The sequence below is a fragment of the Plodia interpunctella genome, chromosome 29 (assembly GCF_027563975.2).
Source record: "Plodia interpunctella isolate USDA-ARS_2022_Savannah chromosome 29, ilPloInte3.2, whole genome shotgun sequence".
Lineage (NCBI taxonomy): Eukaryota > Metazoa > Arthropoda > Insecta > Lepidoptera > Pyralidae > Plodia > Plodia interpunctella.
The window spans coordinates 161,163-189,143 of NC_071322.1; the positions used below are offsets into that span (position 1 = coordinate 161,163).

General features: G+C 36.7%; 4 protein-coding genes across 9 annotated transcripts; 2 read left to right on the forward strand and 2 right to left on the reverse strand.

The window, feature by feature from the left end:
* The first annotated feature begins 297 nt into the window (after positions 1–297).
* On the forward strand, positions 298–16,894 carry LOC128681916 (zinc finger protein 271-like). The gene is made up of 9 exons (XM_064436907.1): positions 298–454; positions 922–1,128; positions 1,516–1,650; positions 3,093–4,563; positions 10,373–10,446; positions 11,202–11,323; positions 13,745–13,896; positions 14,293–14,549; positions 14,766–16,894. Exons 2-9 carry the CDS (start codon positions 945–947, stop codon positions 15,737–15,739), a joined length of 3,369 nt encoding a protein of 1,122 aa, XP_064292977.1. The 5' UTR covers positions 298–454; positions 922–944; the 3' UTR covers positions 15,740–16,894.
* LOC128682218 (zinc finger protein 260-like) lies at positions 6,781–13,146 on the reverse strand. Its single transcript, XM_064436926.1, has 4 exons — positions 12,488–13,146; positions 11,193–11,315; positions 8,195–10,137; positions 6,781–7,937 (listed from the first exon to the last, which is right to left on the reverse strand). Exons 1-3 carry the CDS (start codon positions 12,771–12,773, stop codon positions 8,423–8,425), a joined length of 2,124 nt encoding a protein of 707 aa, XP_064292996.1. The 5' UTR covers positions 12,774–13,146; the 3' UTR covers positions 6,781–7,937; positions 8,195–8,422.
* LOC128682225 (zinc finger protein 436-like) lies at positions 16,095–23,584 on the reverse strand. 5 transcript variants are annotated; one of them, XM_053766837.1, is made up of 5 exons: positions 23,218–23,345; positions 22,784–22,920; positions 22,606–22,744; positions 21,920–22,054; positions 19,046–20,337 (listed from the first exon to the last, which is right to left on the reverse strand). In XM_053766837.1, exons 2-5 carry the CDS (start codon positions 22,895–22,897, stop codon positions 19,151–19,153), a joined length of 1,575 nt encoding a protein of 524 aa, XP_053622812.1. In that variant the 5' UTR covers positions 22,898–22,920; positions 23,218–23,345; the 3' UTR covers positions 19,046–19,150. The 5 variants fall into 5 exon arrangements, with proteins under 5 accessions (XP_053622813.1, XP_053622812.1, XP_053622810.1 ...); XM_053766838.1 differs by lacking the exon at positions 19,046–20,337 and adding an exon at positions 16,095–16,228 and having other exon boundaries at positions 22,606–22,920; XM_053766835.2 differs by having other exon boundaries at positions 22,606–22,920; positions 23,323–23,584.
* A 205-nt stretch (positions 23,585–23,789) lies between these two features.
* On the forward strand, positions 23,790–27,623 carry LOC128682231 (gastrula zinc finger protein XlCGF8.2DB-like). 2 transcript variants are annotated; one of them, XM_053766844.2, is made up of 4 exons: positions 23,790–24,173; positions 24,563–24,711; positions 25,075–25,190; positions 26,194–27,623. In XM_053766844.2, the coding sequence occupies exons 2-4, from the start codon at positions 24,611–24,613 to the stop codon at positions 27,081–27,083; spliced, it is 1,107 nt and encodes a 368-aa protein (XP_053622819.1). In that variant the 5' UTR covers positions 23,790–24,173; positions 24,563–24,610; the 3' UTR covers positions 27,084–27,623. The 2 variants fall into 2 exon arrangements, with proteins under 2 accessions (XP_053622819.1, XP_053622820.1); XM_053766845.2 differs by having other exon boundaries at positions 23,804–24,002.
* Positions 27,624–27,981: the final 358 nt, after the last annotated feature.

The window sequence follows — 27,981 nt, forward strand, 5'->3', positions numbered from 1 at the left end:
ATGATGTTTCAAAGAAAACAGTGTCGATGGTAGGTAAATAATAATTTTTTCTGCATCAAGTTTAGTATTGTGGGTGAAATGTCCCCCATATTGCGCCCATACGTAGGATTTAAGTTTTATGCAGATGCAACTAGCGGTTTGGAATAAGACTGGAAGTAGGATTTAATCTGTCAGAGTAAAAAATCGGGAAGAAACCTTCTTTGATGTTGCGTGCAGGCAGGCAGGACAAATATCCTGCTAAAAAGCCGTCCAAGCTTTGAAGGCTAACTTTTTTAAAATTGTCAATGTCATGTCATTATTTTCATATGTATTGTCCAGAAAATGTACAAAAAGAAATATTGTTTTGTTTTATTCGCATTATGTTTAAACAATAGGGTATTTTATTTCTAGATTAATTGGTTTCATATTTTTGTTAATTAGACCGGTTATTTTATTTTCAGTATCTGATGTACCGGTAAGCATATTTTGTTTTAATTCCATTGAACTAGTTACCTAAATTCTCACATTTTTACCTGAATGCATTGTGTGGTGCATAATAATGAATACTAGCCAAACTGCATCCTTCCTTAACGATCGTTATGGTTTAATGGACATCGCACCGACTGCTACACCAGAGGCCAGGTTAAGATGGAAAATTATTAAGGCTGACCAACTTCTCGGACACATTATACAAATATTTATATTTTAAATATACACTATTTTATTAATTTAATAAAAATACATACAAAGGCATATTATTCAATATTTGGTTAAATTCTGGCATAAGACAGAATTATGTTGACTTATGTGAATAAATAAAAACAATTTATTGCACCAAAAAGAAGTAACACTATACATTTTTAAACAAGACAACTAGAAATATGTATGTTATGCATGTCTTGTCGCTTGTGTAGTAACTTTTCACAAATTATTTGTTTGCAGATCACTATACGACTGACACCTCCATGTCGTCCCAGGCTGGTGTCTCTGGAGCCCTGCCTGGCTCTGGAGCGGAGAGTAATGGTGCTCCACCAATGCTGTTTGTTGAGATCAAAATTGAGCCAGAGTATGACGATGCTAATTCTCACATTAAAATTGAGCCAAAGACAGAGGTTACAGGCACTGAGATCAAAATAGAGTATTCGGAAAGTATGTTTAATTTTTTTACTACACTGCTTATTTTAATGGGAACGGAGCCGTAGAGTGCAGCTTGTGTAGCAAACACGAAGCAATTTATTCAGAAATTAGATGTCAACAGGCACTTTTCCACATTTTATTTAAAACTAGCTTTTTAATAGTATATAACTAAGTACATGGTCAAGAAGATGTTATGAATGTGATTGAGGTGCTCATAAAAAAAATATCACTATCACTTCACTACATAGTATAAAACAAAGTCACTGTACATATCCTTCTGTTTCTAAGCTTTCTTCTTTTAAATTAAACAACAGCTTTTAATGCACTGCAGATTTAAGATAGCCTTGTGCGAAGCAGGGCAGGGTCACTAGTATAGATGAAATACCAATATTTTTACAGGTTCTCAGCAGCCTTCAGAAGTGCCACACTTCAATGTCGATAAAGTGAAACGTGAGATTGATGAAGCTGACCACTTGGACGTGCAACACAATGCAGAGTTTAACAAAACAGAGAAACATCCATTGCTGGAGATAGGTATGTATCAGTCCTATTTTTTCAATTTGAGATATATTTTTCTAATGTGAATCATCATAGCCGTATTCTGTATTCTTCATGGCTGAGGGTTGTGGTCGTATAATTTTTTTCTTCTAAATTTTTGACAAGGCTTGAGTGCGTGGTCGTTACGTGGAATTAAACACACAACAACTTTCTTGGCATTGGAAAATGGTGTGGTTTGCCATTGCCTTCTCCATATGCATGCTAATGTGAATAAGAAGAATCAATTCAAAATTCTTTATTTAATTTAGGATTATATACATTATTTATTGATGTAAAAAAAAAAACTTGATACTAAGTCTACTGCCGACTTCCAAAGCGCAGGTGGAGAAGAAGCGGCTTCACCGCAGCCTTTTCTCCAAAGACATCAATTAACAAATGTAGGTCTTAAGTATTTAATGGAAGGTCTTCACAGGCCTAACTAACACCAAACATTCAAATATGTATGCTGACCTCAACATGCATATTTACAGTTTATACAGGGTTACTGGTATCTTAACGCATAACCTTCAAAAAACGTATAAGGTACATAGAGACTAACATCTTTTGTCAAAACGTGATAAATACAAAAATTTTCCTTCTTTTCTATGAAACATTATTTCTATGTTTGATTCCGCTACATAACGCCACTGTACTGTCTCGTGTTGCTTGGCTATTACATAGAGTTAAGATGTGTAGATAAGATTGGTTTTTTTTTATATGAATAAAGAAAACTACGAATCACGAAAAGTCGTAGAATAAAAGCAGCTTGTTTTGATGTATCCAAGTAGTCTTTAGGAGGTTTTGCGTTTGATATCAGTGACCCTGTATATACTTAAACTTCTTAAGGTAGCCTGAGTGAGATTGCGCTAGCGTTAAGCACGCCTATTGTACAATTTTTGTATTGTTAAAACTTTATTCTTGTGCAGTTTGTCAAGAAAATTTTCTTTTTACAAGACCGATTTTTGGCATTGCAATACCAAATGGAATGATCAAGATTTGTTGATAAACACCCAGTGTTGCCGGCAAATTCAAATTCAAAATTCTTTATTCAATTTAGGATGATATACATCACTTATTGACGACAAAAATTACTTAAACTAAGTCTACTGCCGGCTTCCAAAGCGCAGGTGAAGAAGAAGCGGCGCAACAATTAACAAATATAGGTCTTATACATATATTAAAAATTAGGAGGACGAATTTACAGGAAGGAGACGTCTTCATATATTTACTTCAATTTCTTGACAGACTGTACTTTTGGTATAGTGTTCTTGCTTACTTGACTTATTTAAGAGCTACGTTCACGGTGGAGTGTGCGCCACGCCTCCTCCTCTGACTCCCTGGACCTCTCCTTCCTTGCCTTTAGGAATAATTTTAAATAAGCCATCGTCTAATGGGCAATCATTCATACTTATTGTTAATGAAATAACTTAATTCCTTAGATGTCGCTCCAGTGCAAACATCGGAAGACCGGACACAATTTGAAGGAAGTACAACCGATGGAAAACAACGCGACACTCCGCGTGCCCAGACGATCCACCAGTGCGATGTTTGTCAGAAAAGATTTTCGCAGAAATCCAATTTGTCTATACACAAGAGAACTCATACTGGCGAGAAACGTTATAGTGCTGTAAGATGTTTACAAACACAATTAGATACACTTAGTGGTGAGAAACCATCCAATAGTAATGGATATCAACTTAATGACAACAAAATCTTGCGGGCACTATTAGTAACTAATACTAGTGAGAAACATGAATGTAATGTATGCAAGGAAAGCTTTTGTGATAATATAAAATTGCGAACACATTTAGCAACTCACACCGGCGAGAAACCATGCGAATGTAATGTTTGTCATAAGCATTTTACAAACAATAAAAAACTGCGAATACATTCTAAAACTCATACCGATGATGGCGATAAACCACACGAGTGTAGTGTTTGCTATAAGCGTTTTTTGGACAGGAGCCGTTTTGAAAGACATTACAGAGTACATACTGGCGAGAAACCATTCCAATGTAACGATTGTAATGCACTTTTTAGTGACAAAAGTAGTTTGCAAAGGCATTTAAATAATCACGCCGGTGAGAAACCACATGGGTGCGATATATGTCTTAAGCGTTTTGTAGACGCCAAAACTTTACGGCACCATTTAAAAACTCATGCCAGTGAGAAACCGCATGAATGTAGTGTATGTCATAAGCGTTTTAGTATCAACAGTTATTTGCAGGAACATCTGAGAATACACACCGGTGAGAAACCATACGAATGTAATATTTGTGATAAAAGTTTTACTAAAAGAAGTCACTTACAAGTACATTTGAGTGCTCACAATGGTGAGAAACCACACGAATGTGAAGTTTGCAATAAACGTTTTAGTAAAAAAAGTAGTTTGCAAGATCATTTAAGAATACACACAGGTGAGAAGCCATACGAATGCGATGTTTGTCATAAACGCTTTCGTGTCAGTTGTCATTTACGAACGCACTCAAAATTGCACACCGGTGAGAGTCCATACGCATGTAACGTATGCGATAAGCGCTATATTACCAGCAGTCACTTGAGAGTGCATTTAAGAACTCACACCGGCGAGAAACCACACGAATGTAGTGTTTGTCATAAAAGTTTTAATAGCAGCAGTTATTTGAAAAGACATTCAAGAATTCACACCGGTGAGAAACCGTACGAGTGTGATGTTTGTCATAAATGTTTTAGCTTCAACAGTCACTGGCGAGCACATTTAAGAACACACACCGGTGAGAAACCTCACGAATGTAGTGTTTGTAAAAAACGTTTTGGCCGAAGTAGTACTTTGCAAACACACTTCAGAATACACACCGGTGACGTCTACAATTGTGACGTCTGTCAACGTCAGTTCACTCGAAAGAGTTCTTTGTCGTATCATATAAGAAAGTCTCACTGACGAGCATATTATATGTCAGATTTACTTTAATTTATATACTTTTAATTAACTTGCAACGTATTAAACTATTCTTTACGGATGGAATCTTGTTTTGAAGCAGAAGGCCTACCACGACACACACAGTATATAATTTATCATTAAATAACTACAGAATCTGAACACCACGAAAACAACAGTGTATCAGTGTGCGCACGCGTCTATCCAAGCTCGCCTTGAATGGTGACTGAAGCTTTCCTGTTTCATCGCGTCGTCGACTACGCCGATACTCTGCTAAACAACACGTGTCTTTAGCAATACGTATTACTTGCGTTTTGTAGCGTCCATATGATTATCACTCCGACAAATTATATATATATATATATATATATATATATATATATATATATATTATATATATCACGCGACGACAACCACACCGCAATATGATTGGTTCGCCGCGTCTCACTTCGAATCGATTCGATAGTGAGAAGTGAAAGGCAAACACGCACCTCGCCCTCTGATGTCTAGAACCTTTTGAGCTGAGTATTTATATACAGTAATTTGGATGTTGATGCGTGATCATGATATGCATAACCTGATGGTGCACCTGGGATCGGCTCCCGACCAGGGATCTCCTCGATGGTTTACTAGATATTTAAGTTAGAAATAGCTAACTAGCTTTATGGTTAGAAATTCTAACCATAAAGCTAGTGTTAAAATTACATTTTTGTAAATGGGAAAAAGATTATTTATGTATATTGCAAGTACCTTTATTGCACTTATAAATTAAAATACATTTTATATAGCTACAATTTTAAGCATTGTCTGTGCCTGGGGCATTCGGAAGTGATTTGGTTAATATAATAGTTATTATTGTACTTAGTGGTTAGTTCGTCGTTAGTAGCTTAGTCGATTGTAATCAAACTGATCTTAATAGTTTATCAATAAAACATGTTAATTACGATGACCTTGCCCTTTTATTTTAATATATTTCTAAATCCATCAAGGTCTTCAATATTCTGTGTGCGGTCATACGTGGAATACTGAAGGATAGGCCTTCAGTCATCATATCGAGTGTGTTATTGCTAACACTGGTGTCAAATTTTGTTCAAGTCACCTAAAGGCATCTGACATGACTTTTACGACTATTTACCTACGTCTAGTGGCAGGTAATAGGGAACTAAACTGTTCACCAGTGTGCAGGTTTCCTCGCGATGTTTTCCTTCGCCGGAAGCAAGTGGTGGTCGATGAAAACTACTATATATGAGTCAGATTGGTGTACAAACTCGTGCGGCACACGTAGGATACGAACCTGAGACCATTAGATCCACAGGCGGGCGTCTTTACCATTACACCAACACCGTTTCCTTCTTCCTAGGCCTTCAGTATTCCATCTGTTGGCGACACGATACATACAAACACATGCTATATGTGTGAAAAAAATACTCTTCCTCGATACAGGCTTGTCTAGTGAGGAAGTCACCACGTATTTCTGGTTTTAAGTAAACCCTCTGCAGTATATCAAGTACAGATTTTGTAAAAATGTTCTTACCATACATTGCAGCGTATAAAACATTTTTCATTTTATCAAAATAACGTGAACGCAACTACGTGCCACGTGTTTTATGTTTCATAGTAGCCCCCCAGAACCTGGACGTCGACGCTCTATATAAAATCCAGATCATAACTTGATTTTATTAACTGGGGATGGAACCCATGACGCATATAGCGCAACATGCCGGCATGACTATTGGCTACAGGTTGTCCCGTACAAGAATATACGACGAGTTACACTAGTTATTTGTAGCTTTGGTAAATACCATTTAATTTAGAATATGCCGTGAAAAATGCCGTGCCTGTGAAGGCCTAATTTCTGAATAAATGATTTGATTTTGTTAGATAATAAAGTATTACATGTGTTCATTACGGAACTAATGGGTAGTTAAAATATAAAATACTTGGAACTAAGAATTAGATAATTATATTTTTCTTTGTTCTCACAAATTGGTATAAGGAAAAACAGAAATCGAATCGAATGACAGGAAAAAAAACAATAGAAAAACTAGATTTGTAGTGCGCGCGCAGGAATCAAATTTAAATTGTCGTGTTCGATAGCCATTGGCTGGTGCGCGAGGGGCTAGCGTTGTGGTGCACTGGCGTAGACAACATGTATAAAATTGATGTACAAACCACGTTGTCTATAAGGTAAAATTGGAAAGAAAATTCAAGACGATAATATAATATATATTCTAATGTTCTTGATACTTACAGCTAGAAGCACACACAATTTATTTTAAATTAAACATACAACTAATATAATGTTCCAACAAGCTCACAAAAAAAATTGAGACGACACCACATGAAAAAGAAGAGTGTGAACCCTCAGAAACACTTTTTACAGAAAGCACGTTTCGCAGAAAATTTTTTTTACATCTCAAGTTCTCCGAGGCTGAGGGTCGTGCTCATTACCTGGAATGAAACACACACGACAACTTTCTTGGCATTATTAATGGAGTGGTTTGCCATTGCCTTCTCCATTTCACACACAAGTTAATAATCAACCAGTGTGCAGGTTTCATCACGATGTTTCCCTTCACCGGAAGCGAGTGGTAGTCGATGAAAACTACTATACATGAGTCAGATTGGTATACAAACTCATGTGGCACGAGTAGGCTTCGAACCTGGGACCTTTTGATCCACAGGCGGGCGTCCTAACCATTACACCACCACCGCTTCAATATCTTAAGTCACTTAAAGTTTATACACATGTTCTTACCTAACCTAATTATGTCAAGCAAAACTGAATTTACCGATTATTTTAATTTTAACTTATCTAGATTTTGAGAAACCATAAAAAAATATTCGTCGAAATGTGAAACGGTAAAGAGTGTTTCTGTGAACTGTAGACATCCCAAAAAAAAGATAATTCATTGACAAAATCTTGCATTCCCTTGTCATAGACAATCATGTTGTTCATAATAAAGTCAAAGCATTCTTTGATCTAAAGTATGTTTTGTCTCATTTTGTCAAAATCAAATACTGTTAAGTGTAAAAGCAATAGTGACAAAAGATACTTTCTCATAAAGTACGTTTTTTTAAAAAATATATTAAATACAACCTCGATTAGTCTATATTCAGGTATATGATATACCTGTTAGACGGATTGTCGGATTTATCATCCAACAGATCCTTGTTTCCAAGGCAACCAGACGAGACAATAGTAAACAAATCCAACAAAGAATTTTAGTAATAAAATATACGACGTTTATTTGTTATAAAGTCTTCATTTAAATATTGTAAAATAGAATATGATAAGAATTCAATCAAATGTAAAATGTAACACCATATTTTTATTAGTTTCAAGTAATTAACGCAGTATGACGACCTCGGTGGCGCAGTGGTAAAGTTCTTGCCACTGAACCGAGAGGTCCCGGGTTCGATCCCCGGTCGGGTCATGATGGAAAATGGTCTTTTTCTGATTGGCCCGGGTCTTGGATGTTTATCTATATATGTATATGTTATAAAAATATAGTATCGTTGAGTTAGTATCCCATAACACAAGTCTCGAACTTACTTTGGGGCTAGCTCAATCTGTGTGATTTGTCCTAATATATTTATTTATTATTTATTATTATTTATGACAGCTGCTACTCATTCACTCGTGGTCGACTCAGTCTAACAAGGAATCCGTGCACAACCAGTACTATTACTCATTTAAGCTTGGGAATCCGAGCACAACCAGTACAATTACTCATTTAAGCTTGGGAATCCGAGCACAACCAGTACTATTACTCATTTAAGCTTGGGAATCCGAGCACAACAAGTACTATTACTCATTTAAGCTTGGGAATCCGAGCACAACCAGTACTATTACTCATTTAAGCTTGAAGACGCTTGTGTTTCGCTATTGTTTTGACAGAGGGGTATGTCTATACATACTTCTATGACAGCAGTACTTAAAGCATTCGGTGCATTTAACTTCGACACAGTTTCTCCATGCAGAGTTCTCTTGTGACTCATTAAATTCGATTTCTTATTAAAGGCTCTCTCACATATGTCACATTGATAAGGTTTCTCACCTGTGTGAGTTCTTATATGCATTGATAAAGCAGATCTGTGATTACACTGGTATTCGCACAGCTCACACCGAAACAGTTTCTCGCCAGTGTGAATCCTCATGTGATTTTTCAAATTCGATTTCTGAATAAACGCCTTTTGACACACTTCGCATTGAAAAGGTCTCTCGCCGGTGTGGATTCTCATGTGTGTTAACAAATCAGATTTACGGTTAAACCGGTAGTGACACACTTCACACTGAAGTGGCTTTCCGCCAATGTGATTTCGTATATGCAATGTCAAAGTAGATTTCTGATTACACCGGTATTCACACATGTCACATTGAAATGGCTTCTCACCGGTGTGTGTTCTTATGTGTTTTATTAATTCCGAGTTACGATTACACTGATATTGACACACGTCACACTGCAAAGGTTTCCCGCCAACATGATTTCGTATATGAATTAATAAAGTCGATTTATGACTAAATCGACGTTGACACACTTCACATTGAAAGGGTTTCTCACCAGAGTGAGTGCTCATGTGAGCGCTCAATTGGCCTTTTAATGCAAAACACGTTTGACACACTTCACACTGAAAAGGTTTCTCGCCAGTGTGGATTTTCAAATGTCTTGATAAATGGTCTCGTCGGCCAAACGACTTTTGACACAATTCACATTGAAATGGTTTCTCACCGGTGTGAGTGCTCATATGGGTCGACAATTTACTTCTAACTGTGAAGGCCATTTCACACAACTCACACTGAAAAGGTTTCTCGCCAGTGTGAGTTCTTTTATGACTTAATAAATGATCTCTTCGATTAAACGTCTTGTGGCATACGTCACAGAGAAAAGGTTTCGCTTCATTGTGTGTGCCCATGTGAGTTAACAATTTGCTTTTTTCTGTAAACGCCCGTTCACACTCTTCACATTGAAATGGTCTTTCCTCAGTGTGTATCCTTCTGTGCTTTGTCAAATAATATCTTCGACTGAACGCCTTTTCACACAAGTCACATTGGTAAGGTTTCTCACCGGTGTGAATGCTCATGTGACTCAATAATTTCCTCCTTTCTATAAACGCCTTTTGGCACACCTCACATTGATAAGGTTTCTGACCGGTGTGAGTCTTCATGTGATCTGTCAAATTGCCTTTTCGTATAAACGTCTTCTCACACATGTCACATTGATAAGGTTTCTCGCCGGTGTGGGTTCTCATGTGCTTTAACAAATCAGATTTACTGTTACATCGGTACTGGCACTCTACACACTGGAAGGGTTTGTCGCCGGTGTGAGTTCTCATGTGATTCAACATGATAGATTTGTAGTTACACTGATACGGACAGAATTCACACTGATAAGGTTTCTCATCAGAGTGAGTTTTATAATGTCTTATTAAGTCCCCACTTCGCTTAAACTGTCGCTGACAAAGATCACACTGGTGTGTTCCCTCGGCTGTCAGAGCGGTGGACGCTCGTCTGTTGATTGTTCTCTCGTCTGCTTGTTTTTGTACGTCACCCGACCAAGCGCCATCTGCAAAAGTTATTTTTTTTTATATTAAAACAATTGAATATTGAAGTGGTGGGTCGAAAGGTCCCAGCAGTCTGCACGATGACGTTCTAAAAAAAAAAAAACCATGAAATTTCGATGGTTCTGGTCTGATTTTATAACATCACCCCTCTTTAGGAAAGCCATTGTTGCTTATAAACTGTGAAAGCTTTTTGTCCACGTAAGACATGCACGTAACACTATTGTGGTCTTATTCTAGGGCAGAAACCACACCTGGCGGTGTAAGCATTCGCGGAAAAGTAAAAGAGCACAACCAGGGCTCCAACGCTCAACGTCTAAGGAAGAAATAAGAGTTCGAATAGTAGACTATTTTAATCATCATCATATCGAGTGGGTTACTGCTAACACTAGTGTCAAATTATATTCAAATCGCCCAAAGGCATCTGACATGACTTTTACGACTACTTACAGCCGTCTAGTGGCAGGTAGTCGCGTACACTAGGGAACTAAACTGTTAACCAGTGTGCAAGTTTCCTCACCGGATGTTTTTCTTCACCGGTAGCAAGTGGCGGTCGATGAAAACTACTATACTTGAGTCAGATTGGTATACAAACTCGTGTGGCAAAAGTAGGATTTGAACCAGGGGTGTTTAGATCACAGGCGGTCTTAACCGCTGGTCCACCACCAATTCAGCTATAAAACTGTTATATACTGTATTTGAGCCTATATCTGTTAGCCGCCTTGTATGTTAAATTGCCTACCACCATTTAAATTTATCTATATTTAAACTTAGCTTGTATTTTAAAATTCTTAGTCCTAAGTTAAAAACAAAAAGATAAGCTACCACATAAAATCCTGAAAATTTAATTATTTCATATGAGAACTACTGCAACTTTAGAGTTTAAAAAGTTCAGTGATTTTTATCCACCAAACTATTGCTACCCAAAAGTTGCCCGAATTACTGCTAATAGACGAAAATATCCAGCCTGGTTTTATGTCAGGTGAGTGAACACGCGTGCTCTCGCGAATTTCTCCTTTTCCAGCTTGTCAGAAACTTTTAGATTTAAACTATTACATACCTTTTGCAGCACAATCTCCCTGTTTCATGGCCATCTCTGTGTCAAGTCCTTGGTATACTGAATCATTTTCAAATTTCACATTGAAGGTGCTGAACGGCTCAGCTGCTGGCAGCTGCGCTGATCCTACAAATGTCAGTCACATAATTTTTGAACCTGTCTCGTCTCAACCTCCCGTGGGAAAAAAAAGTAGCCTTGTTACTCCTGAAGGTTTTGTCCGTCACTGTGCCAAATTTTATCAAAATCGGTCAAGTAGTTTTTGAGTTTATTTGTTAAAAATACAAATGTTTTCTTTTTAATTATGAATTTATACCAAAATAGGACCTGTAGTAGACTTAAATATTTTACACTTTTTCTCTTTCGGAGTGTGTTATTCTCAGCTGTGGTAAATCTTCTTAAAAGTGCAGAGTATGCTTTAAAAACACAACTTCATACTATGAGGAGTTTATTAAAATTAAAAAGTAAGAGTTTTCGAAAAAAAATCATTTTCAATAAACGTTTATTGTCTTCAGTTCTTATACAATTGAGCATTAAAAAAATTATGTGTGTGTGTGTGTGTCACAGCCATCTGGTAAAGCATTTTATTTTCTATTATGGCACTACCAAGACTCCCAAGGCTTCAGCAGGCTTTTCCAAGATATGCACCAATGCACCCTGGTGTGGAAGTGAACAGGGGCGCAAAGATCATTACCCAAAATTAAAAAGTATTCACTGATAAAATATAGACTTCAGACTTTGGTTTAACTTCACAATCAAAGTAAACAACTGGGGAACCACTGCTGGTGTCACTTTGATGCAAAGTTCAATTAGGAGAAAAAATGAATCTTTACAAGACAATAAACACTTACACTATATTCCTACAATCTACACACATGTTTTTTTTTTTTGAAGGAGAACCAACAGTATACTTTTTCATGCTAAACAATATTATTATGTGTGTTATTTTACTTCACACATAACATTTAAAGTTAGAAAAGCAAAGAAAACACATTTCAACGCGTTTCATCGAGACAACAGGTGATCCGAGATCAGGTATTTTCTTTGCTCAGCGTATGAGTCTGACAGTACAGCGAGCCAGCATTCTGGGCACATTTCCTTGGTGCGGCGGGTTTGAGGAGATTTTTTATTTGTAATTTTTGTTAATTTTAATTTAATGTATTTAAATAAATTAATTTTGCTAGAATTCATCGGATTGTTTAGGTGTTGCGGTAGGCAGAGACCAGAGAGGTACCAATAAACTTGAGCTGGTGGTAACGTACCTGTTAATTTAATGTATTTGAATAAAAGAAAACACTTACCATGAGATTCTTCACATTTCATTTCAACATCGTCATCATCTGAATGTGGTTCCACTTTGATCACAGCTGGAGCGGCGTCTACTGGTTCTGTCTTGACCTCCACCCGTTCATGAGGTGAAACTCCAATTGACTCAGGACACATTTGAAGACCGAGGTCCGGAGGAGTATCCAATGGTTCCAGCTTTATTTCGATCTCAACTGGGGCCCGTTGAGAGCTGTCGCCTAATTCTGGTTCAATTTTGATCTCAACGAGGGCTGGTGAAGGTTCAGAATTATTGCTCGCCATTTTCCGTGTTATAAAGATTTTCAAATATAATCACTACTTTTTTGTTGTTTGCAGTTGTTAGCGCATAGGACATAGACACTGGTATACACAGCCTATGAAAACTGCAAATAGGTAATAGAACTGAATTCTGAATATTGATTGATTGTGTTGTGTCAGACGGATGCCGAACCTATCGTAGGTATTCTCTTTGGCCGAACCGAACATGGATTGAGCAAGCAGGGAGCGAGATAAGCGAGCAAGATTTGCTAGCCAAAATGTATCTTCACTTCACTTTTCAGTTTTTATTGCTCCATCGTTTAGTTCAGTCTAGCCACTACAATGCAATGCAAGCAAGACAAATTTTGACATTTTTATTTTACAAATGTCAAGACGTTTATTTTTTTGTTTCGTTTAATGTAAAGAACATTACTACTACCAGAGCCACAGATATTAGCATGGATCATGGATTTAATAAGTATGTAGAACCGTATTCGTTGTACGAAGTACTTATTATTTCCATGGCATGGATGTAGTAAGTACTTCGTATTAGAATTTAGAACATACACAGACAATCGCGCTTATATATATCTACATAGATACCTACCTAGCTATCCATGGAATTAGTAGGTAGTACTTACTAAATCCATGGTGCTACAGACCCTACCTGTGCACACACAAAATATCGTTTCCTCCCGTACTCGGGTTTGGATGGCGGTGCTGTGCTGTGAATAGGCCTAGACTGATTTATCGTAAAAGTCAAAGTCATCATTATGTCATTCATGTTTAAAAAAACTATTACTTGTAGGTAGGTACCTACTTACCTACATTTTACAGAAGGAATAATTTTTATCAAACTGACTAATAGTAGGTACCATAGAGTACTTTCTATATATAATGAAAGTAGGTACCTACCTACTCCGACGGAGTGACCTGTCTACTAATTCCATAAGACAGTGTACTCTTTAGGATACAATAATTCTCTTTTTTGCTAGAATTCATTGGGTTGTTTAGGTGTCGCGGTAGGCAGAGACCAGAGAGGTACCAATAAACTTGAGCTGGTGGTAACGTACCTGATTACCGAAGGTCCAGCCCATTATACCCAGATCAATCAAGATGGAAAATTATATTTTACTGCGGTAATAAGGCAGGTACTTATTTATATTATAATAACTTTTTCCCGCGGTTTCGCCCGCATACATTTCCCACGGGAACAATAAATTTTCCAGAATGATACATACCCTATATACTACTACTTCTACATACTTTAAACTACATGTATGCAAAATTTCAAGAAGTTTGGTTGAGTAGATAGAGTGTGAAGAGGTAAAAAATTTACAGCTAGTCAGGCTGGTGTACGTGCGTCTTGCAGTTTGGAGATGTTATCTAATTTATTCTTAAAACTGTTTACCAATGTACGCTAACAACATTCCCACTTAGTTTGTTCCTGTCTCGTACTACACAATTGGATATAAATATTTAGATTCGGTACATTGCAATATCCTGTTAATATTCTAAAGGGTCCTTGATTTGATGCTTGCAGATCACTCAACACGACCGGCACATTAATGTCTTCCCAGGCTGGTGTCGGTGAAGCTCTGACCGGCCCTAGAACGGAGTGTTCCGGCTCTCCACTGGCGAATGCTGACATCAAAACTGAACCGGAATCCCATGTTGCCAACACAGAGAACAAAATTAAGCCTGAGTTAGATGTTGTTAACATTGAGCCAGAGATTGTTGTTGCCAACAAGATCGAAATTGAATCAGAGATTGCCGACAAAGAGATCAAAATAGAATATGGTATGTTATTTGCTTATTCAATGCTATAATAACACAAGAAAGCTTTTCAAACACAAGGCATTTATTCAGATATTAGATCTTCACAGGCACATATTCAACAAATTTTAAAATATCTAGTATTTCTCAAAAAAGAAACTGCAAACTATTGGCATTGCTGAAAAAACAAATTTGTGTTGGTCCTATAATAACAAAATACATTGCCATAATGTTTTACAGGTGGCGGGGCTCACATGAATATTGACACTGAAAATCCGATTGAAACTGAAGATTCTACTTGTGTGAACTTAAATATTCAAGAAGATTCAGACAAGAGTCAAGTAGATTCAACGACAAACCACAAGATTCAATATGAATGCGACAGCTGTCCATCAGCATTCGACTCGTTAGCGGAATTTAAAGTACACAAAAATACACATATTAGTGAGAAACCTTTCAGATGTAATAATTGTGAACGAAAATTCCACAGGTATAGACATTTAGAAACACATTTCAAAACACACAAGAGCGAGAAACCGAATAAATACGAATGCAATATATGTCAGCGGCGGTTTAATTACATTTCCGATTTAAAAATTCATATGAAACGTCACAATAATGAGAAATCTCACAAATGCAATGTGTGCCACCGCAACTTTTACTCGAGGTGTGATTTGGTTAGACATAAACGGACACACACTGGTGAGAAACCTTTCGAATGTAGGATTTGTAAACGTCGATTCCGGCAGCAAGGTATTTTGGACAGTCATATAAGGATCCATAAAAATAAAAAGCCATTCGAGTGCAAAGTCTGTAAACACAGATTTAATCAATCGAGCGCATTGAAGACACATTTAAGGACACATAGTGACGAGAAACCTTACGAGTGTAATATATGTTGTACTAGTTTCAAACATCTTGGCTCATTGAAAAGCCATTTGAGAATACATTCCGGTGAGAAACCTTTTGTATGTAAGACGTGTTATCGTCAGTTCAGTCATCAGACTAGTTTGATACGCCACACGAGGACTCACACTGGCGAGAAACTCTACAAGTGCGATGTGTGTGAGAAACGTTTTAATCAAAGTGAAACGTTGAAGGTTCACTTTCGAACGCATACCGATGAGAAACCTTTCGGCTGTGACGTGTGCGCACATCGGTTTAAACAGCGCGCTCATTTAAGGCGACATATAAAAACACACGTCGGTGATTAACGAATACAAATAAGAACTGATTAATTACGGAACATCGTAAACACCGCTGGCGTGGGTTGGCGCACTGTCGTTGCGAAAAATTCAACACCGCTAGCGTGTTTGGCCGCACAGCTGATGGGAAATTCTATTTGTCGCTACGCATATGCGCAACACACGCATCGCGCGTGGAAATGCGTCACAGGGGCTTAGCTCATAATATTGTTAGCTGTCAACGTGTTGTCACATTTATAAGATAACAAAAATGACTTCGTTACAAAAATGACAGACTTTAATTTTAGAAAATGTAATAAAAAGGAAATGGAAGAATACCGTTAAATAGGTGGGTAACAAAATATTAACACATCCCGATTGATAAAAAGGTCTCTAAACAAAAACACCACTTCCTTTAATCCTCCAAATCAGCCAGACATCAAGAAAACTTAGGGGAAGGGAATATCTTCAAAGTGCGGCCGTAGAATGAAGGGGAATCCGGTACCGGAGCGTAAATCCCTATGGGAAGAAAGTAATTGCATGCTATTAATTAGCTACACGCTATTTAAAATAAAGGGATGGTAAATAGATAAGATATTATAGGTGATTTGCTTACATATAATATTTATCTATGATGAGGTTTTTCACATAGAACTATATTTTAACAAAATAACAGCTTCTATAATAACAAAGAATAAAAGTAGCTCTTACCCAAAATATTTGGGGATCCTATAATTAATTACAGATCTATCTTAATAGATAAATAGGAGATTAAAATTTATTTTAATCTTTACACATTAGAATATAATCTACCAATCTTTCAGTTTGACATACAAGACCATGACAAGACATTATCAAGAACCAAAATAATAGACAAACAGAATGAAAGAGTTCCGAAATGAAAATAAAAAAAAATAAAACGTTAAAACATAAAAGTGTTAAAGTGGAAATGCGTGTTAAACTAGAAACAAAAGACAGGAGTTTTGTAAAATGATAGCTTTTTTTTTTCTTTCCTTCTTTGTAGTTCTATATTTTAAGCAATAAGTAAAGAAAGTGTTACAATATTTAACGTTTCTGTTTCACTGTGGCTAATGGAATGGAAAATGTCTGCGTTGATATTTCTACTAATACAGTTAATGTTTTGGAAATACGTGAATTGATGCTACGACAAAGGTTTTAAATATCATGAAATGAGTAGGTACTCCGCACCGAAGTACTTATTAAATCCGTGGTCTGAATAAAAATGATTTTATTTAAAATATTATGTATACACAAAAAAACTTTGTAACCATTTTACAGTGATCTCCTTAAATAATATAATGAATATTAAATAAAGTTGAAAAACCGTAATAAAGCAGTTTAATTCGTCTCCATTTTTGTTTCATTCTATATGATATATACATATATATATATTTTCCTTTCATCAGCACTTGATCACAATCATAATATGTTTCAGTATACCTTTTGACCATGTACTTTATTGTGTACTTACATTGTTATATTACTGATAAAAAATTATACATAAATTTATATTTAAAAAATTGTAAGCCCTTCTAGCATAATAGGGACCAACACTGTTTGAATGAGTTTCTTTCGGCATTTCTTCTCAGCAGTGGTCGTTCCGAAATGTTCAGTTTGTAGCTTTGGTAAACATCATTTAATTTAGAATATGACGTGAAAAAGTGCCTGTGAAGGCCTAATTTCTGAATAAATGATTTGATTTTGATTTTGAAATCATTCCATTCGTAGACAGTGAAAGCTATATCTACCATTTCGTTCATACAAGAGCGGGATGTGCGTATTAGTAATACGGGAATGAGAAGAAACTGGTCAGAGCGCGGATGTCTCTTGTGATTAGCTGGAATGGGCCGGCATGATGTATGGGAATCTGTCTAATTTGGTTCGACTCACCCATCGTCTATAGGTGGTATCGTTGTCTGTGCGACATCACATGGCGACCGGACATCCAATGTTTCACTGTTTGAATCAGTGATGTACTTACCGAAATCTACTGTGATTCTCTCATTGGCTGTGACGCCGCGAAGCCATAGGTCAGCGTAAAAAATAAACCTTAATTCGGCTGTGATTTTGCAACTGGTCTGCCTGGCCCCAACCCTCTTTGGGAATGCTGTTGTTACCTACAGCTGCATTCCAAGTCTATAATGTAAATGCCAAAGTTTGTCTCAGGCTTTCACGGCTAAATCGCTAGACCGATTTTGATGAAATTTGTCAGGTATGCATACAAAAAGGTGGTGGTGTAATGGTTAAGAGACTAAGACTGTAGATCGAAAGGTCCCAGGTTCGAATCCTAATCCTGCCATATGAGTTTGTATACCAATTTGTCTCATGTATAGTGGACCACAACATGACTCCGGTGAAGGAAAGTGTCCAGATTGTATGTATAATGAAGAAGGCAACGGCAAATGGAAACATTGGAGTTCATGATAACAATATAGAAAACGCGCAAAAGGCGGCTTTATCGCTAAAGTAAGCGATTTTGTCGTTTTGATACAATTATTGGCAGAGGAAAAAAAATAACGTATGGGATTATAATAATATTCAGATTTATTTGGTGCAAGTCACAAGTTTGAAGTTCTTACATAGGTAGATGATAGTACAAGTGACGCCCTGCAAGGGCACAGCAAACGTGAGGGCATCTAGTTGCCACTTTACAAAATAAATTTTATTATCATTATTTTTTCAATATATAATTAATCTATATTTTTTTATTGGCGACCTCGGTGGCGCAGTGGCGAAGTTCTTGCCATTGAACCGAGAGGTCCCGGGTTCGATCCCCGGTCGGGTCATGGAAAATGATCTTTTTCTGATTGATCCGGGTCTTGGATGTTTATCTATATATGTATTTGTTATAAAGTATAGTATCGTTAAGTTAATACCCCAAAACACAAGTCTCGAACTTGCTTTGGGGCTAGCTCAATCTGTGTGATTCGTCCTAATATATTTATATTTATTTATTAATATACAACAGGTATACTATTCCAGTAGTTTTGTTTTTTAATGAATTATTATATTTGTTACATCATAAATTAAAATTTTAATAACACATATATGGTAACGTTTTACAATATATGTATATTAAAAAGTATTAAAAGTAGGTAACATAAATACAATGGCGCCTGAGCTACGAAGGATGTTAGACACCCTGTTTCAGTCGTTAAAAAGCCAGCTAAAAACTAACACAGAAAATAATTCGTCGATTTGTATACTAATTTTGACTTCAATCATTTCAAAACTGTTAATAATTGATTTGATATTATTTGATAATTACGATTTGATAGTAAAGCACATAGCATATTTTATTTTTGTTAGTTACAAAAATAAAATCCGTAATATTAGAGGCGTATAGAATAATTCAAACTGTATTAGTTCAATCTATTTAGTTTGCATTGATCATAAATGAAACTATGAGTATATACTTCGTCAGTGCGATCTTTCCACGTGAATTGATAAAGAATTCTTCCTTGTATACTGACGCTCACACACGTCACATTTGTAGAGTTTAACGCCAGTATGTATTTTTAAATGTGTTCGTAAATGACTGCTCTGACTGAAACTCATTTGGCAAATATCACATTTATGCGGTTTCTCACCAGTGTGAGTGTTCAAATGAAGCCGCATGTGACTGCTTTGGCCAAATCTTTTTTGACAAATACAACACTCGTATGGTTTCTCACCACTGTGAGTATTCAGATGTTGGCGCAAATTACAGCTTTGGCTAAAACTCTTTTTACAAATACCACATTCATATGGTTTCTCACCGGAGTGAGTTTTTAAATGTGTTCGCAAGTTACTCTTGTGTCTAAAAAGTTTATTGCAAACATTACATTCATGTGATTTTTCACCAGTGTGTGTTTGTAAATGTATTCGCAAATAACTGCTTTGGCTAAATGTTTTCTTGCAAACATTACACTGTTGTGATTTTTCACCAGTGTGAGTATTTAAATGTAGTCTTAAATTGCTGCGGTTAGCGAAGCGTTTGCCACAAATATTACATTCGTATGGTTTTTCCCCGGTGTGACTTTGTAAATGTCTTCGCAAATGGCTGTTACGATAAAATCTTTTATCGCAAATATTACAATTATGCGGTTTCTCGCCGGTGTGAGTTTTTAAATGTTGTCGTAAACTACCCTTGCTGTTAAAAAACTTCTGGCAAACACTGCATTCGTGTGGTTTCTCGCCGGTGTGAGTGTTTAAATGTATTTGTAAACTATCGTTGCGATTAAAAGTTTTTTCACATATTCTACATTTAAATGGCCTGTCGCCAGTGTGAATATTTAAATGCAACTGTAAATAGTCCTTACGACTAAAACTTTTTTGACAAATCGTACACTCGTGTGGTTTCTCACCGGTGTGAGTTTTTAAATGGTTTCGCAAATTGCTTTTGTCACCAAAACGTTTCTTACAAACATTACATTCGTATGGTTTCTCGCCAGTGTGAGTTCTCAAGTGTATTAACAAATCACGTTTGTATTTGAATTGTCGCTGACAAACGTTACACTGCTCACGGGCGGTAGTCGACCCTCGTCGAGACTCGCGCTGTTTGTTGTCGGATGCACTTCCTTCCGCGTGTTTCCTGTCAGCTCCTGATGATTGAGCGGGAGTCGCATCTAAAGGCATTTATTTCTTAAGACCATGTTTGTGAGTTTGGATACAGATGATGGCGATTAGCGGCCACTCGCCAAATATACAGGGTCACTGGTATCTAAACATAACCTTCCAAAGGCGCATAAGGTACATAGAGACTAACATCTTTTGTTCTACGACTTTTGTCTAAACGTAATAAATAGAAATTTCTTTTTTTAGTGTTAATGTCATTTCTATAAAACGTTAACTCTATGTTAGATTCCGCTACATAACGCTACTGTACTGACGACCTCGGTGGCGCAGTGGTAAAGTTCTTGCCACTGAACCGAGAGGTCCCGGGTTCGATCCCCGGTCGGGTCATGATGGAAAATGATCTTTTTCTGATTGGCCCGGGTCTTGGATGTTTATTTATATATGTATCTATTTATAAAATATAGTATCGTTGAGTTAGTATCCCATAACACAAGTCTCGAACTTACTTTGGGGCTAGCTCAATCTGTGTGATTTGTCCTAATATATTTATTAATTTATTATTTATTAATGTACTGTCTCGTGTTGCTCGGCTATTACTAGAGTTAAGATGTGTAGAATCGCAAATTAGATTATATTTTTTTGATATGTAAAAGAAAACTACGAATCAAGAAAAGTCGTAGAATAAAAGTTGCTCGTTTTGATGTACCCAAGTAGTCTTTAGGAGGTTTTGCGTTTGATACCAGCAACCCTGTATACACACTTACATGATTTAAAGTAATTATTACTAAATAAAAACTGAAAAGGTGAACAAAAGCTTTGACTTTATCGTTTCTTTAGTCATCTATGATGGGTTATGAGCAAAATAGGAATAAAATAGAGATTTAGAACAATGCAGTAAATTATTTTATTCTCACAGAGCAAAGCTACATACATTGTTGGCGACCATTTCTGAGAGAGAGCGAGAGAGAGAGAGAGAAAAACTATTTCTTTCTTCTTTACAACTGACAATGTCAGTAACATACAATGAGTATGAAGGTATTATATCTAGTTTAGTTTAAACACTCTAACAATCTAATAATTAAGTTGAATACTGAAAAACTTTTAACTGGTTTTGTTAAAATTAATTTCAAAATTCATCTTGAAATATATATAGAGCATATATCCTATTATTATAAATGCGAAAGTAAGTTTGTTTGTTTGTTACTTTTTCCCACTCTGTCTTACCAACCAATCTCTCTGAAATTTTGCATACATAGTTTGAAGTATATCTGAAAAATAACTGCTCCCGTGGGAAATCTCGAGGCTGTTCCATATTTTTATATATTATTAGAAAGAAAAAAAAAAACATTGTAAGAAACAATAATGGTGAGCCGATCTGGCATGACAGGGACCAACACTGTTCAAATGAGTTTCTTTCGGCATTTCTTCTCAGCAGTGGTCGTTCCGAAATGCCAGTAGTTTGTAGCTTGTGAGAAATAACTACAAATATTGACGAGAAAAAGTGCCTGTGAAGGTCTAATTTCTGAATAAATGATTTGAATTTGAATTTTAGAACGTTTTCATTGGTCTATACTGTTTCACCGTGCTGGTTACTTCCTGCATGCAGTGTTTCATCACTGACAAGATACATACCAACTGCAGGCAATCCCCTCTCTGTTGAGTGAACCTCTGTGTCATGTTGTGATACGTGTAACAGGTTATCTTCATCTACATCAAGTTGCACGTCATGGACATTGAAATATTCCGCTTGTAAAGCCTGCCGAGGACCTGTAAAGTGATTACAGTACTATCCATTAATAACTACACCTTCCTCAGGAATTGTAGTATCTATTGGTGAAAGCCGTACGAAAATCCATCTGGTAGTTTCCGAGTTAATTTTTATAATATGTAATAATTGCAATTTTCATGAGGCGCATATTGGAACTTAATTCCATACACTGCTGGGAGGCATGTGGAGTTGACATCCTCTGTCTATATAATATACCTATATGAAAAAGTGGTCAATATTCTATTTTAAAGTATGGGTGAGGAAGACTTGATACATGTCTTGCTTGACTGTGGTCAATATACTGCCCGACACAATAGATTTTTAGCCACAGTGCCCGTGTGTAATGGATTGCTGAACATAGCGTTGAGCAGTCCATTATCACAGGTGGCTAAATCCATTTATATCTTGTGGACAAGCATTATGAAAGCTAGATAAGTTTATATTAGAGATCCCCCACGAGGCTGACATATTCACACAAAGTGCGCTCAAGCCTTGTCAAAAATTTTGGAAAAGCAAAAAAGTATGAGTGATAAATAAAAATGTAACTTACTGTTTGTATCCTCAATTTTAATGTCAGAATTTCCGACATATGATACTGAATCTATTTTGATGTCATAATCAGCATTGGGAGCATGGGGCTCCAGCTCAATTTTGATTTTGACGTTAGTAACAACAAACTCTGGCTCAGTCTTGATGTCTGTGTTGGCAACATCTGACTCACTCTTAACTTTGATGTCTGTGTTGGCAACATCGGTCTCATGCTCAGTTTTGATCTCAAGAGTGACAAAACACTCCGCTCTAGAGCCGGATAGGGCTCCACAGACACCAACCTGGGAAGACATCGAGAGGCTGGTGTTACAGTGATCTGCAAGCAACATAGGTCACGTACAAAAAAAAAGTGTTTATGTAAATACAAACAAATAAGTATATACAAACAAAAGCCATGGTGTCAACACAAAACATTCTCAATATTATTCTAAATACGGAACTTTATTGGGGGTTTGGTAGATTAGGTAAGTTAGTAATTTGGAGCTTTGGTAAATATTATCTACTTTAGACTTGAAATAGAGTCTGTGAAAATGTTATTGGTGAATAAATGATTTGACTTTGTTAAATTATTATTTAGCTTGATTTAACCAAACGAAAAATGTCAGGCAATCACCTATGGTTTTACTTTACTCTTGTACCTTCCCTATTGAAATAAAAATGAGTATAGTTAAGAATCAAAACAATACAAAAATGCAATAACATTATTTTAGGTACCTACCAAGATAGGTTTTAGAAAATCAAAATAATAGAATAATACGACGATATGACATTGACTTTTGTTTCGAAAAAGGCAACGGGCCTTTTTCTGTTCGGTCTTTACGGTCGTGCCATCATACCGCACGATCCGCAAGCAATACAATCATCACAACACAATATTGCAAGAGTCCGACAAGACTTAAAAGCACAGTTGTATCTGTGAACCAAAGATGGTTTCCTCTCGATCATTACCATGAAAGATTAAATCCTCTCTCTCTCTACTCGATCTTCATAACTTAATATTAACAGATATTTCAATCTAAGATTTCAATGTAATATCTGTGGCAAATGCAGAAAAACCACGGAGAAAAACACTGCAGGCTACGTATGAGTAAAACAGGATAGTCAATGGTCTTCTATATATTGAAAAAAGTTATGACATTGACATTACCTAAATTTTTGTACTTTAGCTTCTCTTGCTTCTCTTTCACTCATGTACCTACTCTACGTACGCTAGCTAGCTAGACTTGGTCGGTGAAGGAAAAGGAAGTTTGTTTTTCACAACCTGCACCATTTTTAGACTAAACTTATTGATTTTGTGATTTGTTTGTTTCTTATATTACTTTATACGAAAGTACTTTTATATTATTGGTTTAATGGCAAAAATGAACACGAACAGCAGCTTTAGAACATGTTACTGAGGTACCTATGTAATGTAGTTCAAATGAAAGGATTGAACAATCTGAATCTACTATGGGCGGACTAACCAGTGTTTTGATGTTATTTGATTCTCGCACAACTTTAAATTAAGTATTACCAATTCAACAATTTCGCATCAAATGATAATTTCTGTCACAACTCTGTGGCATTATCGTAAGTAAATTAATAATGTTTATCGACAGATGTATGTTATTAGCTTCAGATAATCTATTCAAGTTACGACAACCATATTACTGAGGAAGTGGTGCGCTGTGTCAGTTTTAGATAACTTGCGAGATATCGTGCAGTGGTATCTCATTGATGGTGTTTTGATTGTCATATTGATTCCTGTTGTATTTCTCGTGAACTTCTTATGTTCCCAGTTTCTTTCGGGGTCAGCATAAAATAGACAATTAAAATTCTTAAAGAGTCTATTGTGATTTTATGACCGGCCACTGGCCCCCCTTGGGTCTGCTATTGTCGCCTATCAGCTGCCTATAAGCTATATGTCTCATAGTTGATAGTGAAATAATATTGTTCAACTTTCTACAATTCATTCTCAGGTTACTGTAAAAGTAAAACTTTAGAACGTTGATGATAGACTTGAAGAAATGGATGACCACGATCCATTGGGAGAAGAACATTCAGTTTCCGATGATCAGAACTTTTGTGTGGCCGTTACAGAGATTAAGCAAGAACCGATTGATGAAGGGTAAGATCAACAAATATAATTTATTGATCCTTACAAAGAATAAGTCCTCTGCTGCATCTGTCTGTGGTAATTAATGTACAATTAGATCTCAACTACGCAAAAGCCTGCATCAAAATGCTGGCTTTTTTATTAGATAGTGCAAAGGAATCTTATAAATGTGAAAGTAGGTTTGTTTGTTACCTCTTCATTCTCTATGTGCTCAACCAATCTACTTGAAATTTTGCACATATTTTGAAATATGGAGAAGAACATAGGGCAACTTTCATCCCGTAAAATTAACGCGGGCGTAGCCGCGGGCAAAAGCTAGTATTAACATAATATTGCACCCGGGCCGGCTAATAAAAATTATATAATGATTTTCAGTGATATAAGTAGTTGCTGCGAAACAATTCTGGTGGAAGCAGTGAACGATGGACTGGACACAGGCATAGGCAATGTGAACGATACATTGTTTGAAGGCAGAAAAACGCGAGCAAAAGGTAACTTCTCTCATATATGCACGTTTCCGGTTGCGTTAAAAAATAAGCTTAGAATTATGAAGATGATGTTACATCGGCCCTGACGATAACCCTCTGTGGGAATGATATTGTTGCTTGTAATAATGTGATGAGCGTGGCAATTTGCTATTCCGAAACAATTTAAAACTTGTTGCAATCGCCTTTGGCCACATCTTAGGGGCTGTTCCCAACGCGTCATACGGCTCTAAATCAAGGGCAGAAACTTAATCCTAACTAATATTAGAAATGCGGAAGTAAGTTTGTTACCTCAACACGCTCTATCTACTCAACCAATCTTCTTGATATTTTGCATACATGTAATATGTCTTTATTCATGTTACTTCAATAAAAGTTATACAATAGACCTAAATTAAGATTTAAAATAAAATAAAATAAAACAAAGATCGAAATAAATAAAATAAATGATTTGAAAGTATTTTTCTTCCCGGAAAAATACCTGTTGCGGTGTGAAATTCACGCGAGCGAAACCGCGGGCAAAAGCTAGTTTGGAAAATAAACTAATTATCACACCTTTCATGTTTGTGACAACCCTGACTGCTTTGTCGACTGTCGAATCACTGTATGTATGGATCGCTTTGATTGATAAATGTGTGTTTACTTTTTATTGTTAACTGTAAAATAATTGTATTGGTTGTGGGGAGGAAAAATGAACATTTATTATTATAATAATTATAATGTGTGTATTTATCGATTATTATTATAATGTGTATGCGACTACCTGCCACTAGATGGCGGTAAGTGCCTTCAGACGAGGTGTTAGCCATAACACACTCGATGTGATGATTATTTTAATATAGGATGGACATATTAAAGAGAGACGTAAGGTTAGAGAGGGATAGCGGTCAAGATGATGTCAAAAATAAGAAAACACGTAAAGTTGTGGCGATTTGAATGAAATAGAAAGTGCATTTATGTATTTTATGTTTGGATATTAGGTTAAAGTGACACAGTTTTTATTTAACAGGTCGCGCTCGCCCTATGAAGTCTGTAACAACGAACAGAAAGTCGAAAAACATAGCAACAACACTGGACGCCGAGAAAAAGCATGAATGTAACATTTGCCAACGAAATTTTAAGTACAAAAGTCTGCTAATAATACATTTCCGCACGCACACCGGCGAGAAACCCTACGATTGCAGTGTCTGTCACAAAAAGTTTGTCCAAAAAGTGCATTTGAGAAATCATCTAGTGACGCACGGCGTCAAACTCGATGAGAAACCTCTGACGTTCGAATGCCACATTTGTCAAAAGAATTTCAAACGGAAACATCACTTGAAAGAACACGTGCGAATACATTCAGACGAGAAACCTTTCAAATGTGAACTCTGTTCGTACACAGTAATACGTAAACACGATTTCTCAAACCATATGCGGACGCATACTGGCGAGAAACCACATGAATGTAGCATTTGCAAGCGTCGGTTTAACTTTAGGGGCACTTTACGGGAGCATTTGAGGACTCACACCGGTGAGAAACCTTATGGGTGTGACGTGTGTCCGCGTCGTTTTAGCCATTTGCACGTCCTGAAGAGTCATAAAAGGACGCACACTGACGAGAAACCTTTCGAATGTGATGTTTGTTTTCAGCGTTTTAATCAGAAATCTCACTTGAAATCTCATATGAGTATTCATACCGGTGAGAAACCTCACGAGTGTGGGTTTTGTTTGAGGCGTTTTTGCCGCAGGCGGGCGTTGGACGAGCATATAAGAACTCACACCGGTGAGAAACCGTTTGAATGTGAAGTTTGTCTTCATCGGTTCGCTCAAAAGAGCAATCTACACAAACACGTGAGAAAACACCAACATTTCAAGGCTGCGACCGGAGATTTTAATAATGGCCACGAGCCAGAGTAATGTGCACATTCACATTTTACGTTCAAATTATTATAAGATATACATCACTTATTGACGTCGAAATTTTACGTATAATTAAGTCTACCGCTGACTTTCAAAGCTTGATTATTTCCGGATAAACCTAGATTTAGCCGTTATCATTTCGGCGTAAAATTTACATCTGTTTTCGAAAAGAACTCTGAGGCACCCTGTCGGCGAACTCGCCAAAGTTCGGCGAACTCCCGCTATAATTAATGGCCGGCACAAAATTGAAAACTAAAACTCTTGGGAGTTTTTTCGAAAACAGATTTCACACAGATGTTTATCTATTGGAAGAAGTATTTGGTTAGTTGAAATTTAAATCTACATATAGATTTTTGCTAGCAAAGAACAATTCGAATATAATAGTGCATATTGCAATGCAAGGCTTGCCTGATCGCTGTACATACATAGATATTTTTTTTATATATGTAGAGGCTTTTCTTTAAGGTGGATTGCCGAATATAACAGTATTTTAGTTTCAAGTAATTATTGTGAATAGAATAAATTATTTAAAATTGGCGTGTTCTTGTCATTTCCCTGAGAGTTTTCCCCGGTTGTTTCTTCAGCTGTTGAACGTCGGAGCCCAGTGTTAGCTATTAAAACTATGTAACTTATTACTGTATGCGGCAAACATCTCAAAGAAGCAGTGGTGGTGGTGTATAGGTTAGTGACCTTTGAACCGAAATGTCCCAGGTTCAATTCCTACTCATACCACATGAGTTTGTATATCAATCTGACTCATGTATGAGTAGTGTGTGGAATGGAGAAGGCAATGGCAAACCACTCCATTAATATTGCCAAGAAAAGTCACATAATGACCCCCAGCGTCCACTAAAACATGACCCTCAGCCATGAGGGACCACGAGTCAATAATCAT

Excerpts from the sequence above, each read along its gene's own strand:
- LOC128681916 (XM_064436907.1), top strand. The coding sequence starts at position 945 with ATGTCGTCCCAGGCTGGTGTCTCTGGAGCCCTGCCTGGCTCTGGAGCG. Across the intron at positions 1,651-3,092 it reads ACATCCATTGCTGGAGATAG|ATGTCGCTCCAGTGCAAACA; the intron begins GTATGTATCAGT and ends TTAATTCCTTAG. Across the intron at positions 13,897-14,292 it reads TATTTTACTGCGGTAATAAG|ATCACTCAACACGACCGGCA; the intron begins GCAGGTACTTAT and ends TGATGCTTGCAG.
- LOC128682218 (XM_064436926.1), bottom strand. The coding sequence starts at position 12,773 with ATGGCGAGCAATAATTCTGAACCTTCACCAGCCCTCGTTGAGATCAAA. Across the intron at positions 11,316-12,487 it reads GAAATGTGAAGAATCTCATG|GATCAGCGCAGCTGCCAGCA; the intron begins GTAAGTGTTTTC and ends TGACATTTGTAG. Across the intron at positions 10,138-11,192 it reads GGGAGATTGTGCTGCAAAAG|ATGGCGCTTGGTCGGGTGAC; the intron begins GTATGTAATAGT and ends TAACTTTTGCAG.
- LOC128682225 (XM_053766835.2), bottom strand. The coding sequence starts at position 22,897 with ATGTCTTCCCAGGTTGGTGTCTGTGGAGCCCTATCCGGCTCTAGAGCG. Across the intron at positions 22,055-22,605 it reads TAAAATTGAGGATACAAACA|GTCCTCGGCAGGCTTTACAA; the intron begins GTAAGTTACATT and ends ATCACTTTACAG. Across the intron at positions 20,338-21,919 it reads GAGGGGATTGCCTGCAGTTG|ATGCGACTCCCGCTCAATCA; the intron begins GTATGTATCTTG and ends AAATGCCTTTAG.
- LOC128682231 (XM_053766844.2), top strand. The coding sequence starts at position 24,611 with ATGGATGACCACGATCCATTGGGAGAAGAACATTCAGTTTCCGATGAT. Across the intron at positions 24,712-25,074 it reads CAAGAACCGATTGATGAAGG|TGATATAAGTAGTTGCTGCG; the intron begins GTAAGATCAACA and ends AATGATTTTCAG. Across the intron at positions 25,191-26,193 it reads CAGAAAAACGCGAGCAAAAG|GTCGCGCTCGCCCTATGAAG; the intron begins GTAACTTCTCTC and ends TTTATTTAACAG.